This window comes from Hemiscyllium ocellatum, chromosome 34, assembly GCF_020745735.1.
Source record: "Hemiscyllium ocellatum isolate sHemOce1 chromosome 34, sHemOce1.pat.X.cur, whole genome shotgun sequence".
Classification (NCBI taxonomy): Eukaryota; Metazoa; Chordata; class Chondrichthyes; order Orectolobiformes; family Hemiscylliidae; genus Hemiscyllium; species Hemiscyllium ocellatum.
In genome coordinates this window covers 37,465,717-37,484,865 of record NC_083434.1, presented here as the reverse complement: position 1 = coordinate 37,484,865, position 19,149 = coordinate 37,465,717, and the positions used below count along the sequence as shown (strand labels likewise).

At 43.1% G+C, this 19,149-nt stretch overlaps 1 protein-coding gene across 1 annotated transcript in view; it reads right to left on the bottom strand.

Moving 5' to 3' along the window:
- Positions 1 to 19,149, bottom strand: part of LOC132832192 (rab effector MyRIP-like) — a 378,098-nt gene that overhangs the window by 13,419 nt on the left and 345,530 nt on the right. The window contains exons 11-15 of the mRNA XM_060849963.1: positions 15,608 to 15,868; positions 9,874 to 10,059; positions 6,208 to 6,369; positions 1,696 to 1,797; positions 1,546 to 1,606 (exon numbers count right to left, since the gene is read on the bottom strand). Of these exons, the coding sequence (XP_060705946.1) occupies positions 1,546 to 1,606; positions 1,696 to 1,797; positions 6,208 to 6,369; positions 9,874 to 10,059; positions 15,608 to 15,868 (772 nt within the window). The remainder of the gene's footprint in view (positions 1 to 1,545; positions 1,607 to 1,695; positions 1,798 to 6,207; positions 6,370 to 9,873; positions 10,060 to 15,607; positions 15,869 to 19,149) is intronic.

Here is a 19,149-nt window from a genome sequence, read left to right as displayed (position 1 = left end):
ACTTGTTCTTTGGAAAAACAAATGTGACCCAAAAAAGCAAATGTTCTTAAACTGTCAGCTTTGGTTAGACTTTCAATGCAACTCTCATGAGATTTTATAAGTAGAAGCATAACTTTTCCTATTTAGTCTTCTGCACCATTGAATTATGTCCCATTTATAATTACATTTTGTGGAACAGGGAAAGAGAGTTACCAAGTGGTGAGAAATTGTGCAAACAAGGAGATGGCTTTTTCAGTTTGTTTCAGAATTATAATCATGTCACATGTGAGAAATCAAGGCAAGGCTAATGTAATAAAGTTGCACTTACACATAGACTCCATAATGACTGCATTAAGAAATGCTTGATGATGCTTAAATGAGTGAAGATGAGAAATAGAGTTGTATTTGAGATAATGTGTAACGTATTTGGAGATACTGCAAGGAGGTGGAGTGGAGTGGAAAGACATGACCATTTCGAATAGTAGAACAGGTTCAAAGGACCAAGTAGCTTACTCCTTCCTATTTTCTTATGTACTTCAAGCTGTAAAATATTTGAATGTGAGTCTGAATTATGTATTACACTGAAATAAGAAACCTTAAGTGATTCATAATATCATCAGAGATTATGCTATGATTTTGTCACCCATAGATTAATCAGTGTTGATCGGTCATTAACTCACTAATTAATGATGTACACAAGACTCCTGTACTAATCCCTAAAAATTGCTGTCAGACATCAGTACAGATCCTGCTTTCAATGCACACTGACTGAAACTCTCTGGAATTATGTTAAGTTATAGACATATTACACACTTAAGTGACCGAAGTCAGGTTAATACATTGTACTCTGCCCTGCAGTTTCAAAGACAAAATGGTTAGGAAGTCTAGCTCACTCCTTGAATCTTTACAAATGTTCCCCTTTTCATTCTCATTCATAGTTCTAGAGATGTACAGCAGGGAAACAGACCCTTCAGTCCAACTGGTCCATGCCAACCAGATATCCTAAATTAATCTAGTTTCATTTGCCAGCATATCCCTCTAAACCCTTCCTATTCAAATACTCACTCAAATGCCTTTAAATGTTGCAATTGTACCAGCCTCCACCACTTCCTCTGGCAGTTCATTCCATAGACACATCACCCTCTGTGTGAAAAAGATGCCCCTACGTCTCTTTTAAATCTTTCCCCTCTCACCCTAAACCTATGCCTTCTAGTTTTGGACTCCCCCACCCCAGGGAAAAGACCTTGTCTATTACCCTATCCATGCCTTAGTCTTAAGAATGGATAAGTAATAGATCTAGTCAGTGTAATGAAGCAAAGCAAAGCATCACAGATGCTGGAAATCTGAAATAAACACCGTAAGTACTGGAGAAATTCAGCAGATCTGACAGCCTCTGTAGAAAGTTAATGCTTTAATTCCGATGTTAATTTTCTTTGGAATTAAATAATGTACAGAGTATTGATTATGAAAGGACAATTTAAATTAACAATTATCTGTCTTTCCAGCAAGTTATGATGAGTACTGGAATTCTCAAACTCATGTTATAGCACACTCTCTGCTAGATACCTTGCTTTGGTGGGGCAGGTAGTTTTCTCCTCTGTTGCCGGGAAGAATCAATGGTCTCTGCCTAAAATAAAATAAAAGGTACATTTCCACCATCAGACCAATTTATCAGGAAACTTTCAATATCTCCTGTACAATCACAACTTCCCTTACCTTCATTTCTGGCTGGTTACGTTTCTTCAGAAGCCGTTCACAGGGAACCACATTCAATCCTGCCACGTTCAGAGCCGAAATTCTGCGTTCAATATCTGAAACCTGTTAGATGGGCAAATGATACACAATGTACAATCACTTTTTTCAAATTATTATTCATCCGTGGGAAGTGGGCATCACTGGCTGGGCAAGCGCTTATTCCCTGTCCCTAGTTGCTTCTTAAACTGCTGCAATCCACGTGCTATGGTTGACCCACAATGCCATTAGGGAGGGAGTTCCAGGATTTTGGCCTAGCGACACTGAGGGAATGGCAATATATTTCCCAGCAACATTGACGGAATGGCGATATATTTCCCAGCCAGGATGGCAAGTGGCTTGGAGGGGAACTTGCAGCTGGTGACATTCCCAAACATCTGCTTCTAGATGGAAGTGGGTGTGGATTTGGAGGGTGCTGTCCAAGGATCCTTGATGAATTTCTGCATTGCATCTTATGGATGGCACACCCTGCTGCTACTGACTGTTGGTGATGGAGACAGGTAATGACTGGGACGTGGTACCAACCAAGCAGGTACTTTGGCCTGGACAAATCAATTATTAACATCAGATCTAAACAGTCACAATTGTTAAGTGCTGCTGGGATTGGCTGTTTTGTATTGTGGGTTATATGTATTTTTCAAGACCCAGGCTGTTTGCCTTCAGATAATCATGTTTTTGAATATATTTTTTCTTAGACTTTCTGATAAAAGCAACTCAGTTGATGGCACCTTTTTAACATTTCTCCTTCAATAGATCTCAAATTCAGACATCACTTTATATTAAGAGCTGGCAATCAGGGCCTTGTTTTAGCCCACTATACCCCACCTTTGCCCATCTCCAAAAAACACCTCTCTGCTGACCTTACCTTGACTCCAATGAAGCACTGTTGGTTCCAAGGCCCTCATTGGTGGAATGTCAAGACCCACCAACTACAAACTCTAATTCATTCAGACCTCAACTTGCAGCTTGTGAAAAATCCCTCTTCGTTATCACCTGAAATCCACCCATTTCTTAGCCTTCAGTGAACTGACTTTGAAACCTTCATCTCTGTCTACAAATCTCTCCGGCATTCAACATACTCCTTCCTATTTCCACAATGTTTTCTCATTCAATGCACTAGAATGCACTCCCACAACTTGCACACCTTCATTTATTGCTGGTTCCCCCTCTCCTCTGATTCATTATTGACGCTGGACCCCTTCAACTGTTTTGCCTTGAGAATCTTGCCTGAAATGCTCAGTGTTGCTAAGTGATGCTGCACTCTCTGAGCCAGGAGCGTGCTTCTGAAATGTTTTGTAATGCAGGAACTTTGAGGCTGAGTGTCATTGGTCTGAAAGTGTAATAGCATCCTTCTGCTAATTCAAAATTAATATAATTTATCTTCCTTTAACCTCAGCAGAAATGTGTTCTTTTTGAATTCTCACATGGGATGTGAGCGTCACTGGCAAGGTGGTATCTGTTGCCTGTCCCTAATTGCCCCTCTGGGTCATTTCAGATGGCAATTAAGAGCCTTCACAATTCCAAGGGCCTGAAAGGATCTGTAGGCCTGAACGGATCAGGACGACAGATTTTCTTCCCAAAATGGCGTTAGAGAACCAGAAGGGTTTTTTTTAACAACAATCAACAATGGCTATTTGTTCACCATTAGATAAACTTATTTAAATTTTCAGATATTTACATCACCTGTCAGGGTAGGATTCAAATCTATGCCCTTGGAGCATTAGCCTAGGCCCCTGGATTACTAACTCATGGATATTGTGGTGATAGTTCTGTCTCCTCAAGGAATGAAGTCAGCTCTTGATCAGCATCCACATAGGGAAAGTCAATCAAAAATAAAATTTTGAATTTATATGGTGCCTGGAGCCAACAAACAGAGTCTCAGAGTAAACATCAAACCTTTTACTACTGAGAGGAGAAGAATTTCTTGATTCAGAGGGTTATCATTGTTAATTCTCTGCTCCAAAGGGCTTGGTAGGCTCAGTCAGTGAGTATGTTCAAAACTGAGAATGGTAAATCTCTATGTAGGTAAAAACATCAGGAGATATGGGGAGAGTGCAGAAACTGGTGTTGAAGTGGAGTATTAGCCACAATTTTACTGATGCTAGAGTGCATTCAATGGGCTGAAAGGCCTCCTCCTGCTCCTGTACCTTATATCCTTTAACAATGTAAAATACTTTAAGATAATTCACAGAAGCAAAATCTAAAGCAACTCGAAATCCAGATACATAAGGAGATAGGTCAGGTGACCAAAAGCTTGTTCAAAAAGGGTAGGTTTTAAGGAAGATCTTAACAGAGAAAAAAAAGTATTTCAGGTCACAATCAACACTAGCCTCACTTGGACACGCTGGGATGTGACAAGTAGGGGAGAAGATGGCCTGGTGGTATCGTCGCTGGATTAATAATCCAGAGACCCAGGTAACGTTCTGGGGACCTGGTTCAAAACCAGCCACGGCAGCTGACGGAGTTTGAATTCGATTTTAAAACCTCTGGAATAAGGAGTCCAGTGATGACTATAAATCAATTGTCGGAAAAACCCGTCTGGTTCACTAATGCCCTTGAGGAAAGAAAACTGCAATCCTTATCAGGCGTACACTACATGGGAGTCCAGAGCAATGTGGTTGCCCTCTGGGCAATAAGTGCTGGCCTTGCCAGCGATGCCCTCATCCTGTGAATGAATAAAAAAAGGTGATGGTGAATTGGATATGGTACATATAGTTGTCAGGTCTGCTCACCTCTGAATCAACAGGTTCTGGACTCAAGTCCTCCACCAGAAACCTGAGCACAAAATGCAGACTCATGCTCCCTGCGGAATAATCTGGGAGTGCTGCATTGTTGAAGATGTAACTTTCAGATAAGTTTATAATCTGAGTTTATAATCCAATTTCTAACCAGCCCATGGAAGACTGGGAAATTGCATATCAGTGAGGCAAGATGATAATAATGTTAATGCAGACATCCTGCTGCTCACTAGCAAGAATAAATACTTTAGATCACAATACATTGCAGTAGAAGCAGGCCATTCAGCCCATTGAGTCTGCTCTACATTCAATGAGATCTTGGTTGATGTGATAATCCTCAACTCCACCTTACTGCATTTTCTACATATTCCTTAATTTTTTACTGATTAAAAATTGTCTATCTCAACTTTGAATAGATTTAATGATGCATCCTGAACAGTCCTCTGTATTAAAAAAAATCTATAGATTGACAAGCCACTGTCTTAAATGTGCAATCTCTTATTCTGAGATGATGTCCTCTGGTCCTAGACTCTACCACAAGGGGAAACAATGTTCTCTGCATCTCACCTGGGAGGTCCTCTAAGAATCTTGTGTATTTCAATAATGTCATCTCTCAATCTTCTATATTTAATGAGTATAGGTCCAATTCACTCAGTCTCTCCTCAGAAGACAGTCCCTCCAGACCTGGTTTCAGCCTAATAAACCTTTTCTGGACTCGCTCCAATGCCAGTATGTCTTTTCTTCAGTAAGGAGTCTAAAGCTGTTCACATCATTACAGGTATGGTCTAATTAGTGCCTTGTACAGTTTTGACAAAACCTCCCCACTTTTATATTCCATTTTCTCTAAAATAAAGGCCAACATTCTATTTGCCTTCCCTATTTCCCGCTGAAATTGCATGTTAGCTTTTTGTGATTTGTGAATGGGAATTCCCAAATCCCTCTGTTTTTTTTTAGATTAGACTTACAGTGTGGAAACAGGCCCTTCGGCCCAACAAGTCCACACCGACCCGCCGAAGCGCAACCCACCCATACCCCTACATTTACCCCTTACCTAACACTACGGGCAATTTAGCTTGGCCAATTCACCTGACCCGCACATCTTTGTGACTGTGGGAGGAAACCGGAGCACTCGGAGGAAACCCACGCAGACATGGGGAGAACGTGCAAACTCCACACAGTCAGTCGCCTGAGTCGGGAATTGAACCCGGGTCTACAGGCGCTGTGAGGCAGCAGTGCTAACCACTGTGCCACCGTGCCGTTCTGTAGCTTTCTGCATCTGAATCCCACACGACTGTTCACCACTTATTTGAGAAGTAGGATGTTTTGGTTGTGATGTCCAGTTACTCCTCACTGGCCATCTCACGTGAATCCCCAATGTTCCACCATTACCCATGATTCAGTGACTGGGAAGGTTCTGCCCCCTCTTTCTACTGAGTCAGAGAAAGCACCATCCTGCTCAACTGGAGACACTCTTAAAGTCTTCGAGTTCCTCTTGCTTTTGTATTGGAGATGTGTAGCCTGAATAAGCCCATTATGGTAGTTTGGAACCTTTCAAGTCACAGAATCATTATTCAATATGGGCAACTTGCTTTGGCACTTTTATTGCTAAACAACACATTCAACCTGGAAGGCAAGTTCTGCTAAATTGAGTTGGGCTAAATTTACGGAATATTCAGTTGTTTGTTGGCTTGAGTCCAGTACAGTGCCCTGTCTGAACCCAACACAGCTTTGAATTTACCTGCAGCTCAGCTTGGTGAACCTGAGCAGCTGCAGTTGCCACTTGGTCCTCTAGGTCAGCAAGTTCTGTCTCTGTGGTTATACTGTGGATGCTCCTTGCACAATCCTCCAGGTCGTTCAGTTGTCCCTCCAGACTGTACACTGTGCCTGCCGTTATGTAAACCTAGATAAAGTAAGGTAGTTACCGCACTGTGAGTGCTCGCTCGTGTTTCACTGTGGAAAAGACAACTTAGGTGAATATGCGAATGGCTACTATCAAACAGACCACGCGGGGAAGATATTTAATCAGTAGTAAACAGGAAGGTATAGTGGAGGAACCGCATGTCGGAAACAGCAGCAGGTAGAAGGCCATTGAGAACAATGAGCCTGATCTTCAAACTCCATGACGATGATCTTTGACCTCAATACCATTTTCTGCATTCGAGGCTGACATTTCTGAAAGGGGAGATAAATATAGATGGGACTAATTCCATTGTAGAGAGCTTTGTTTTATCAACTCCAACATTCTGACGCAGTAATTTCTTCAAAGTTTGTGAGAAGATTTGTAGCTCGGGTGCTCGTTGTTGTGGTTCTGTTCGTCGAGCTGGGAGTTTTTGTTGCAAACGTTTCGTCCCCTTTCTAGGTGACATTCTCAGTGCTTGGGAGCCTCCTGTGAAGCGCTTCTGTGATCTTTCCTCCAGCATTTGTAGTGGTTTGAATCTGCCGCTTCCGGTTGTCAGTTGCTGTCTGCTGCAGTGGCCGGTATATAGGGTCTAGGTCGATATGTCTGTTGATAGAATTTGTGGATGAGTGCCATGCCTCTAGGAATTCCCTGGCTGTTCTCTGTTTGGCTTGCCCTATAATAGTGGTGTTGTCCCAATCGAATTCACGTTGTTTGTCATCTGAGTGTATGGCTACTAAGGATAGCTGGTCGTGTCGTTTCGCGGCTAGTTGGTGTTCATGGATGCGGGTTGTTATAAATGCCGGAGGAATCAGCACAGAAGCGCTTCACAGGAGGCTCCCAAGCACTGAGGATGTCACCTAGAAAAGGGACGAAACGTTTTCAACAAAAACTCCCAGCTCGGCGAACAGAACCACAACAGCAGTAATTTCCTCTTAATGATTAATCCCCCATACCCCCACATGTTCTTCAATCTCAGCTATGTACTGTGATGGGATTTTGCCTACAGCTGTTTGTTTTACCGACACGGTGATGTTCTGTTGTCTTCTGTAATGTAAGAAAGTGACTGCAGATATTTTGGTATTGGAGAATCCAACAGACACTTGTAACAGTTGTTACGTACAGCCATAATGAGGAGGGGGAGGAGTTGAAAAGTGTGGAAAAGCGCAGGTCAGGCAGCATCCAAGGAGTTGGAGAATCGATGTTTCGGGCAGAAGCCCTTCATCAGATTACCTTTACGGGCACATCTGGGCTCACATTAGATTACAATTGAGTAGTATGCTTCAAGTGAATAGAACTAAGGTGTGTTTTGAGATGGCTAAACCGTCAAGTGACATGCTTTGATGCAGTGAAGTTATTGTTAACATTTGTGGGCGGCACGGTGGCACAGTGGTTAGCACTGCTGCCTCACAGCGCCTGAAGACCCGGGTTCAATTCCCGACTCAGGCGACTGACTGTGTGGAGTTTGCACGTTCTCCCGTGTCTGCGTGGGTTTCCTCCGGGTGCTCCGGTTTCCTCCCACAGTCCAAAGATGTGCGGGTCAGGTGAATTGGCCATGCTAAATTGCCCATAGTGTTAGGTAAGGGGTAATGTAGGGGTATGGGTGGGTTTCGCTTCGGCGGGTCGGTGTGGACTTGTTGGGCCGAAGGGCCTGTTTCCACACTGTAAGTCTAATCTAAAAAAAAAATCTCTCTTAAGGGTTCATTGATGCACTAACCATGAGATGTAACATAATATAGCGCAGGCCCCATAACTTAATCTTTGCTTGTGGATAAAAGTGAGTACTCAACAGCATTTGAATAGTACCAAATCATTCTATTTAAAACACAAAAATTCTTAAAATGATCAAGAATGGGGTGGTGGGGTTGGTATGTGGCATGGAGTTAGGGGTTACTTTTACAGGTAGAGAAGTTGATGAAAATTGATGACTTGAAACCCTCTCTCATCTTTTCATTGTTGCTGCCTGATCCATTGCTGTTTTTGGCAATTTCTGTTTTTTTTTATTTTAGACTTGCATCATCTGCCTTATTTTGATTTTAGCAGGGCGTTTCAGATGACGGGGAGCAAGGATCCACTCCTGAAGTGGAGTTTGATCTATTTCCAAGTTACAAATGGTGCTTTCTACTTAATCTTCAAAAATTCTCTCCTTCCTGAGAAAGAGACCTTTAAAACAGAACAGAAAGGAAAAAAAAAAGTGATGACCTGGGTTTGTAACGAAATAACTAAGCCCGAAACCACCACAGAATAAAGAGAATGAGTGAGTCATCACCTCACTGTATACTGCGGGGACGTCCTACACCCACATTGGATGCCGCGTTTCCCTCATTACAACAGAAACGGCATTTCAAGAGTAACACTTTGACACTGAGATCCTTGGGACATCCTTTGGTTGTGAAAGGTGTTATCTCAATCTCACTTTCTGTCTTGAAGTGCCACGCTTGAGAAAATGAATATTTTCTTTTTATTGTCGTTCTTTCATGGCATGTACGGGCTGCACTGATTTATTTATTTTTTATTCATTCACGGGATGAGGGCATCGTTGGCTGGGCCAGCATTTACTGCCCATCCCTAATTACCCAGAAGGTCGTTAAGAGACATCCACATCGCTGTGGGTCTGGAGTCCCATGCGTGGGCCAGATCAGGTAAGGATTTATTGTTGCCTTCTCATTTCCTTGAATTGTAAAACTCTTCGTGTAGCACAATCATATGACTTGTGAAGTTAAATGGTTAGCTCAGTTGGCTGGATGACTGGTTTGCGATACAGAATGACATCAGCAGTACATGGTAGGGTAGACCCTAGCCTGAGGTAGGGTAGACCCTCAGGTTAAACCCAGTACCAGTTGTCCATCTCTGATGTGACAGAAGTCCTATGGTCCTCTGGCACTATGGTCACTTTAACTCAGGGGCTTCTCAAGAGTCTACAGTATTGTTTTGGGTCAGGCATTATATGTAGACTGAACTTGACCCAACAAGGATGGCAAATTTCCTTCCTTGAAGAACATGAAGGAATTAGATTTTTTTTAAAACAATCAACCTGTTATGAAATTACTCTTTGTCCATCAGATCCTGAGGTGAGGCTTGAATCAAAGCCTTCTGGGTCAGAGGGAGGAACCTAATACTGTACGAAATAGCCACCTCCTATCAGCTAAGCATTTGCAGCAACTGACTGTGGTTGTCACAGTCATGATTACTGAGGCTACTTTTATTAAACAAACTTAAATGCTTCCAGCTACCTTTGCAGAATTTAAACTCCAAACCCTGGGGCATTAGACTAAACCTGTGGAATACTAATACAGGGACATTGCCACAATCCTATCATCTTCACTGTGATCAGTACAAGTCCCTTTCATCCCAATGTTCAGGTCTGTTGTTAATTTCCAAGTTTGTAGCTATTTGTTTTAGTTTGAAAACCTTATTCAATATCATGATGATGTCAGACTTATTTAAGTGCACTGGCTAACTGTATCAACAAAACATAGCTCACAGGATATTATTTGCTCCTCTTACATTTTCCTCCAGTTTAGAGAGCTGTTCTTCAAGTTTTACTGCTTCCTTCCCTGTCGGAATTCTTCCTCCACTCGATTCCGACCGGGAATCACTTGTCCCTGTGGCCTCTCCAATCAGATCCTCTGTGGCATTGATGACTTTCAGTGCTTCTGTTGTGATGTTGCAGAGAGAGATGGCAGAATACTTCTGTTTGGTTAGAACATGGAGAGGAACAGAGAGAACAACATAATATTAACACTCGTTTGTGAAATAACTTCACCAAGGCCGGTATTCTGTTTCTAATTTACTATAGTATTGTTGATGAGTTTTGGAGAGGCATGGCTAATAGGAAGAGTTTAGAGGGATAGGGGCCAAGTGCTGGCAAATGGGATATTTTGTCGGCATGAACGAGTTGGACCGAAGGGTCTGAGTCCATGCTGTATATCTCTAAGACTTATTTATATGGGGAGAGTCCTCGACACTGATGCAGCTCCCTCGGAGCCAGCTCTTCTGGTGAACAGGATGTCCCACACACCTGTTTATTTTATTTTACGGAAATAAAGACAAAGAAAATCCAGAAAAACAATCACAATACACAATAAAGAAAAATAAATAAATCAAAACAAGTCTACCTGAAATAAATGGGGAGAGACAAACAGGGAAACTCTCCTCCTCAGTAGGAAACACCAACAGCAACAACACTGGCTGTGTGGACCAGGCAGTTCAGAGATCAGTCCCCTCTCCTCCTTAACACAAAATGGAGAGTCCTTCAGGCACTGATCCAGCTCCCTCAGAGGCAGCGCTCAGAGTGAACAGGATGCCTCACACTCCTGCTTATAGCTGTCAGCCAGGGGTCCTTGATTGGATCATATTAACAGCCCCAATCAAGGAACTCATATTCTTGTTACAATCACTGCAGTTCCATGGTGCAGGACATGAGTATTACTGTGAAAGAGAGGTGCTTGTGAGGCCTTACATCATGACAGGCTCAAAAAATGTCAAATTTCAAAGGGAACAATAATTTGTACCGCATGGGAAAAGGACTGATAAATTGGCCAGTCAATGGACTGGTTGAGATGTTGCTATGAGAATGTACCAGGGAATTAAGGTCTACTGTGGTTTTGCTCAATTCAAAAAAGCTACAATGACTGCTGTGTTCCTGTTACCTGCAGAAGACAGGTACTTGTGCATACATATAAAGGTAAAGGTTACATTGCCAGATTCCTACTGGACCATGGAGCTGATCTCTCATTATAGAAAGATGATCAGTGGTGGTTTAACCTGAGGATCATCGTGCCACAGGTGAGGGAAGAGGCTGAGAAGGAGAGTGTTTCATTGTTATCTCGGCTGGGCAGCAGGGAATTACTTGAAAGTGAGGACTGCAGATGCTGGAGATCAGAGTTGAGAGTGTGGTGCTGGAAAAGCGCAGCAGGTCAGGCAGCATCCGAGGAGCAGGAGAAATGACATTTTGGGCAAAGGCCCTTCATCAGGAATGAGGGTAGGAGCCTCGGGGGTGGAGAGATAAATAGGAGGAAGGTGGGGCTGGGGAGAAGGTAGCTGAGAGTGCAATAGGTGGATGGAGATGGGTGTAATGGTGATAGGTCGGAGAGGAGGGTGGAGCGGATAGGTGAAGGAAGATGGACAGGTAGGACAGGTCATGAGGGTGGTGCTGAGCTGGAAGGTTGGAACTGGGGTAAGGTGGGGGAGGGGAAATGAGGAAACTGGTTAAATCCACATTGATGCAATGGGTTGAAGTGTTCTGAGGTGGAAGATGAGATGTTCTTTCTCCAGGCGTCGGGTGGTGAGGGAGTGGCGATGGAGGAGGCCCAGAACCTGCATGTCCTCGGTGGAGTGGGAGCGGGAGTTGAAGTGTTTGCCATGGGGCAGTGGGGTTGGTTGGTGCAGGTGTCCCGGAGATGTTCACTGAAGCCGTCTGCAAGTAGGCATCCTGTCTCCCCAGTATAGAGGATATCGCGTTGGGAGCAACAGATACAGTAAATGACATGTGTGGAAGAGCAGGTGAAACTTTGATGGATGTGGAAGAATCTTTTGGGACCTTGGACAGAGGTGAGGGGGGAGGTGTGGGGCACAGGTTTTGCAATTCCTGCGGTGGCAGGGGAAGGTGCTGGGAGGAGAGGGTGGGTTGTTATGGGGCATGGACCTGATGAGGTAGTTGCGGAGGGAACAGTCTTTGCGGAAAGTGGATAGGGGTGGGGAGGGAAGTATAGCTCTGGGGTCCGTTTATAGGTGGCGGAAATGGCGGATGAGTATGCGATGTATAGGGAGGTTGGTGGGGTGGAAGTAGGGAATTTGACTGAACTATTGGCATTGGTTGACTTTGCAAACCAATTGTCCAGCCAACTGAGTGAATACATAGCTTCTACCAAGTGTAAGCAGATACCAAAAAACACAAATCTCTTTCTTCAGCATTACAATATTAGTAAATATATCTAACATTGAAAATACTAAGTTAATTTATTAAATGCACTTGTAAACAATCAGACAGAATGTAAGTTGACAGGAATGTGAAGTTGTGTAGCATTGCTTAGTGTTTGAAAACATTCGTAATGATCAAAGCTGTTGACTCTGGTTTACACTTGAACATGCCACTTGAGCTCACTGTTCTTCCAGACTTGTAAATGATTGAACTCAGGGGCAGGGTTCAGGGTTTTGGGCAAGTGCTGTATTTTGGTAGTATAATGGTTAGCATGTTTGCCCAACACGTGAAAGGTGCCCCGTTTGAACCTGAGAAGAGGGGCTGTGCTGTTTCTGTAGTAGCTATTACACTTACCATCGAGATTGGATTGTTAGGTATGCTCAAGGCTGAGATGGACAGATTTGTAATCAGTAAGTGAGATCAGAGGTTATGGGGCAAAGGCAGGACAATGAAGTGAAAATCATCAGATCAGCCACAGTCTCCTGGAATGGCAGAACAGACTTGATGGGCTGAATGGTTTACTTCTGCATCTATGTGGGGATGTGTGTGTGGGGGGGTAGGGTTTGTGTGTGGAGGTGAGGTTTGTGTATATGGCAGTATGGTTGTGTATGTGGGGGGGGGGAATTAGGTGTGTGTGCGTCAAGTGGGGTTGTTTGTATGGGGCTGGGGTTTGTGTGTGAGGGGTTGTATGTGTGGGGGGTGTGTTTATGTGTGTGTGTGGGAGGTTATTGTGTATGTGTGTAGTCCCATCTGAGTGAGAGGATTAATGTGTGTATGTTGGGGTGTGTTATGTGCGGTCTGTCAGGGAGTGTGTGTGTGTGTGTGTGTGTGTGTGTGTGTGTACACGTGTTAACCACTTTGCATCTTGTTTGAATAGATTTTGTTTTATAATTAATCCACAATTCTGTGTTTGTTAGGGAAGCCTGGTGGATAGATATTTTTATTATTAATCTAATGTAGATAAAATGCAGTAGCTTTATTGGGAACTCAGTCAAACCATTCAGTTTATATTGTGGCCTATACAGAAGTGGGACGAGAGAGAGAGAGAGAGTGCACACCCCTCCCATCTCAGTTGTAATTTACAGTACTTCAACTTGCAAAAAAGCAACATCTTGCCTCAGAAGACCTGTCTTGCAAGGAAAGAAAATGCAGCAAGATTTGCCCTGCATTGCTGAAAATGTCTGGATATTTACTGCGGGGTGTGGCTGGTGCATCATTGGGCAGCGGCGAGGAGTGAAGGTCCTGCTGAATTTATGACATTCTTCTTCCACTTGTCATCTGGAAGATGATAAAGCCCCAGAAACGGCAATGGCCAGGCAGGCTCCAAATGGAATGGTGGTGGGGTCGAGTATTCACTTTACCCAGCCTAATGTGATGCCCCTGTTGCTTGTTTGCCTTTTCTTTGTGATGGTGTTTCTGAGGTTAGCAGCTGCACAATCAGGTCACTGGCAAGAACAAAAGTCTGTACCATTCTCTGAATTTGCATTTTCAGCACAAATGGACTAAGGGCAAAGCCAGGGCAACAAACTGGCCCTTGAGACAGAATTAACACACGCGCCACGGGATATATAAGTGGAAGTGAGGACACTCCAGACTGAAACAACTGCTTCAGAAGCATACAGCTCTAAAAACGTTTCTTTGAATCATCACCAGAACATAGCACAGCTCTATCTGAGGATCAAATCAGATAGTGGTGATCAGAGCTTCTTAACAAAAAGATCAATATTACCCAACGTGAACCTGTCACCTTTCTGAACAATGCAACTCCTGTACCTTGCTAATTGATGTGTGAGAGGCACTTGAAAACGTTTACATTGTGTTCCTTTTTATATGTTGCTTTTACACAGATATAAAAACAACAGGCACAGACAATATGACTCATCTCTAGTATCACTGTTCAGTCACTTAATGCCCAGTTCCAACTCCTGCTCACTCACATCTGTTTGATCAACTTGCTACTAAATTAATGACTTGCTTGCTAAAGAAGTTTTAATTTAACTTATTATCAACATCTAAATGAAGTATTGTTTCATGCACTTTCTTAATAGATAGATGAAATTTGAAATAAAATTTGTGGACAGGTAGTCTGATCAACATGTGCGGATTCTTAGTGCCACATTACCCTATTGTAAATTTTATACAACCATAACCCATTTAATTTCAGTGTTTGTCAGTGGAATTTTTTGTTTAGAATTGCCATTCTTTGCAGTTCTAAAAATACCGTTTGACCTCAACAGGGGAATTACATGCAAGATTGTGTTCTCCAATCACAGAATTCTTTTGTTACAAAATAAGGCCACTTGGCCCTTGATGTTGGCCTGGCTCTCAGCATTTTTAACTTAGTGCTAATCTCTCATCTTTCTTCTGTACTCCTGCACATTGTTTCTATGTACAGTGATACCTCAGTGTCCATGAGAGTTCCATTTCCCAGAAACCTATGTCTGAGGAAACGTAAGAGAGCGGAATTCTTTAAAAGTAGGTTAAAATGATTAAAAATATCATGGATATGCAATTTTTGCCCGTGGATGTTAATTTTTGCTGTTACTTTTTTTTGGCATGAATGATAGATGAATTTACGATTGGTGACTTTGCAGATACAGACGAGTTACAGTAAAAAGTAAGCTGATGCCCCCTTGAATACTTCGATTGAATTTGCCTTCCAAACCCTAACTATATGCATTCTTTGCTGCTGCTGACACTGATGCTACCATGTTGTGAATGATATTTGTTTTCACTGCCTGGATATTAATCTGACAGAGTGCTTCAGCACTCTCTTCAATGTAAACTTACATCTTTGTGGTGCCCACAACTGTACACAATCCCCCAGCTGAATCTAACAAGATCTCTGCAGGCTTCTATTGTCTCCTCAATTAAAAGCACACAGTTTGATTCCAGATAATAGCTTAGTTCTTAACCAGCTCTGCCAGCTACTATAAGAATAGGTTTTTCATAATAAACAAGTTATTAATGAGTTCATTGGAGGAAGCTTGTGAAACAAATGAAAACAGAGATTGCTGGAGAAGCTCAGCAGGTGTGCCAGCGCCTGGGGAGAGAAAACAGAGTTAACGATTCAAATCCATTATTTTCTCTCCAGACCTGCTGAGTTTCTCCAGTAATTTGTTTTCTGTTTGTTTCAGATTGCCACCATCCATAGCTTTTTGTTCTGTTTTGTTGTGAATATCCCTTCTGTTCAGGATAACAGATATAAACAGAAACAAATTGGGTGCTCGGTAAAACATTTACGCAGCTCATGGAGTTGTGGGGCTTGATGACCGGCGCACACCTCCCACCACAGGCGTAACAACAAAGTCGACTCACTCTCATGAGTTCATCTTGAATGTGCTTGTGATCTTCATCACACGAGGAGGTCTCCTGAGCTCCCTCAGTTGTGTCTGGATCCAGCTCATCTCCAGATGATGACTCCTTGTCACTTAGTTTGGTTGCAAGCCGAACCAACTTGGTTCTTAGTTTCTCCTCCATTAAATCTGCATGAGTTCTAGAAAATGTGACTCCACTATCTGGGTCCAGATTGGATTTCCTGTCTGCATTTTGGACCTTTTCTGCAGAAATAGGCGATTCCTTTAAACAGAAAAATTCAATTAATTAGCATTTGACTCACTTATAAAGAATGAGATCTGCCATATGTGCTTAAGTGGTAGCAGGTCTCAATACGAAATCCTTAGCTTTTCATACATAGCATGTCTAAATGGAGCCTTAACATTTAGTCCAAAAAACCTTTTATGTTTTGTTCATCATGTGCTAGTTTTGGCAAGGACATTAGAGGCAACAATCTAATAAGACTTTTTCACAAGTGCTCTGAGTTAAGTGTGAGACATACTAGTAGATGGCCTGGTGTAGACGTTCCTGGCTGCATTCAGCATCACGGCCAGCGTTTGGTGTCACGTGTTGTTTCAGGCATGGAAAAGTCAACCCATTATCTATTTGCTGAAAAATCTGGTCCGAAAACCTCCTCTTTTACACTAGTATGTGTGATATATTTTAAAGGGATATGACCATTCCCACTGCAATATTCTGCACTTGAACAAGTCTACTCGCATCTTGGACAGATGACAGACCACTCTGAAAATGAGAGTCATGATGATAAACCGCTGGACTTTGCAGTTACAAAACAGGACCCAAACACCCACCCTGCAGAGCCGTAAAATAGGACGCAGTGACGTTGAGATGGCGATGGGATGTCATCATGCCAGTCTCTGAAACTATGGAAGGCGAATGACATAAAATCCAGCCGCGTGGAAGTGGCTAGGTAACCATCTACTGAACTCGTTCATAACCCGATGGTCTGCAATTAGCCGGGCGTTGGATGGGAGTGCTTTATGCCAGTCTGATGGGGTGGTACAAGGGTGGAAGCAACACCCCTGCCAGCTGAAGCATGGTTGAATGTAGCAGGCAAGTTCTATTGGTTGTAGGTTTTAAAGTTGATTCGTTGGAACCTTCAATAAAACCTGAAGACAGATTTCTTTAAAGTTGTTGGTGAATCCAACCTCCTGATTGTAAAGTAACCCCTCTGTCAGCCTTGACCTCCCCCCACTCCCCACCCAATGGCAGTGAAACCTCCCTTTTGCAATGCTAATTGATCTCCTTCCTGTTGGATGGTCACTAACTGGCAGCCCAGTATTTATGTTCTGTCTCCCTCATCCCATCGAGAAACATAAAACCCATCCCGAGATGTTGTGAAGTTGAACTAGTACAAGTGACTATGAAACAGCAGGGTTAACCCATCCACAGGTAAACATTAATGTTCTACAACATTGCAGACTTAACACAATGAGATAGCTCAAACCTAAAGAATGGTCAAAGGATGTGGTGGGGCATGAGCGTAACAAAATATTGTTGGATGGACTAAAGACTGTGGGGTGGTCTGTAAAATGTTGGTATCATTGAGATGATTAGCAACAGAAATTGCAATATGACAAAGCAATGGAACACCGTGTTTGATGAGACTGGCCCATTGGAGAGATCTGGGCAAAAAAAAATACATTCTGAATGGATGAGCATTCCTATGTAAACATGGAAGGCAGCAAACACAAAGATTACCTCTCTGCTCCAGGTCCCCAAACTAATTCTCCTCTCCAGCCTCGAAAGGCTCTGCTCCATCACGAACATACATCTGCTCAGCTCCTTCAGTTGAAGAGAAGGGGTTCAGTGTCAGCAAGAAGGGTGGTGAGCAGAGTAGCAAGTGGCACTCAGCACATGTGCTCTGTGTCCAAACCCACAATCACTGACAATCACCGAAGCCTCGCGGTGCCTCACCCACTGGATTGTGGGACTGTGTCAAAACCTGTGCGGCTATTTTTGAAGTGTTGCCAAAGACTAAGTAGGACAAGTGGTCTCACTCTGTAGCTGTAATATTCAGTCATTTCTTTACACTTGCAAGTAATTCATTTTTTTTTATTGAAACTGGTTATTACTGGGGAAATTATTGGGAAAACCAAAGCCATTGTCTTCAACCCCCACCACAAATTCCATTCCCTCATTTCCAATTCTATCATGGGAAGATGTTGGCCTTGTGGAATTGATAATGAACTAATAATCCAGAGGCCCAGTGGGGACAGGGGTTCAAATCCCAATAAGGCAGCTAGTGGAATTTAAATTAATAAAGTCTGGAATTGTACAGTTGCTATCAGCAATGGTAACCGTGACAACTATTAGTGATTGCTGCTTAAATACTCATCTGGTTAACTGGTGTCCTACCAGGTAGGAAATTGATCACTCTTACTCTGGTCTGGCCAACACCTAACTCCAGCTGGGTGACTCTTAACTACCCTCTGAAATGGCTGTGCAAGTCACTCAGTTCAGGGCAATTAGGGATGGGGAATAAATGCTGGTTCAACTGGGGGCACCAACATCCCATGAAAGAATCAAGTATATCCTCTCTAGACAGCGTTGAGGGTTGAACCAGTCTCTTCATGACTTTGACCCTGAGCTCAGATTCCAACCTTCTCTCCACCGTTAAGACTATCTTTAAAGTTCTAACCATCAGCCATTTCCTTCCTCATCTTACCTGCTGCTGAAATCCTCATCCATGGTTTTGCTGCATTTGATTATTGCACCATCCTCTTTGACGCATCTTCCACTTCACTCTCATACACCCACTTCCCAACTAGTGGCTGATGACGTTATCAAGTACATCTATGGAACTGTGATGGTCAATTTTCACTGAGCTTATTAATAGCAAAACTATTCAAACTTCTTCGGATTATAAATCTGAGTTCAGAGCATGAGTGAGCTGTTTGGGCTCTCAAGCCATTCTCTGTCATTTGAGAAGATCATGCTGATGCGAGTGTGGCCTTAATCCCATCATGCCATCCACTCCTAACAGCCTTTCATTCTTTTGTTGCTTCGCACTCCATTGACCTCTGCTTTAAAAACTCTCAATGATCCCACTTCCATCGTTTTCTGGGAAAGGGAGTTGAAAGATTCATGATCTTCTGAGTGAAAGAATTCCACCTCATGTCTGTCTGAAGATCATCATAGAATCCCTACAGTGTGAAAGTAGGCCATTTGGCCCATTGAGTCCAGAACGACCCTCCGAAGAGCACCTCACCCAAACCCACCCCCTAAACCTATCTCTGTAAGCCTACATTCCCCATGGCTAACCCACCTAGCCTGCACACTCCTGGACACTAAGGGCAATTTAGCAAGGCCAATCCACCTAACCTGCACATCTTTAGACTGTTGGAGGAAACCCATGTAAACATGTGAACTCCACATAGACAGACACCCAAGGATGGGATCATGGAGCAGCAGTGCTAACCACTGAGCCACCGCGCTGTCTCTTCGGATCAAAAGTAGACCATTCAGCCCATTGAGTCTGTTCTGGCATTCAATTAGATCAT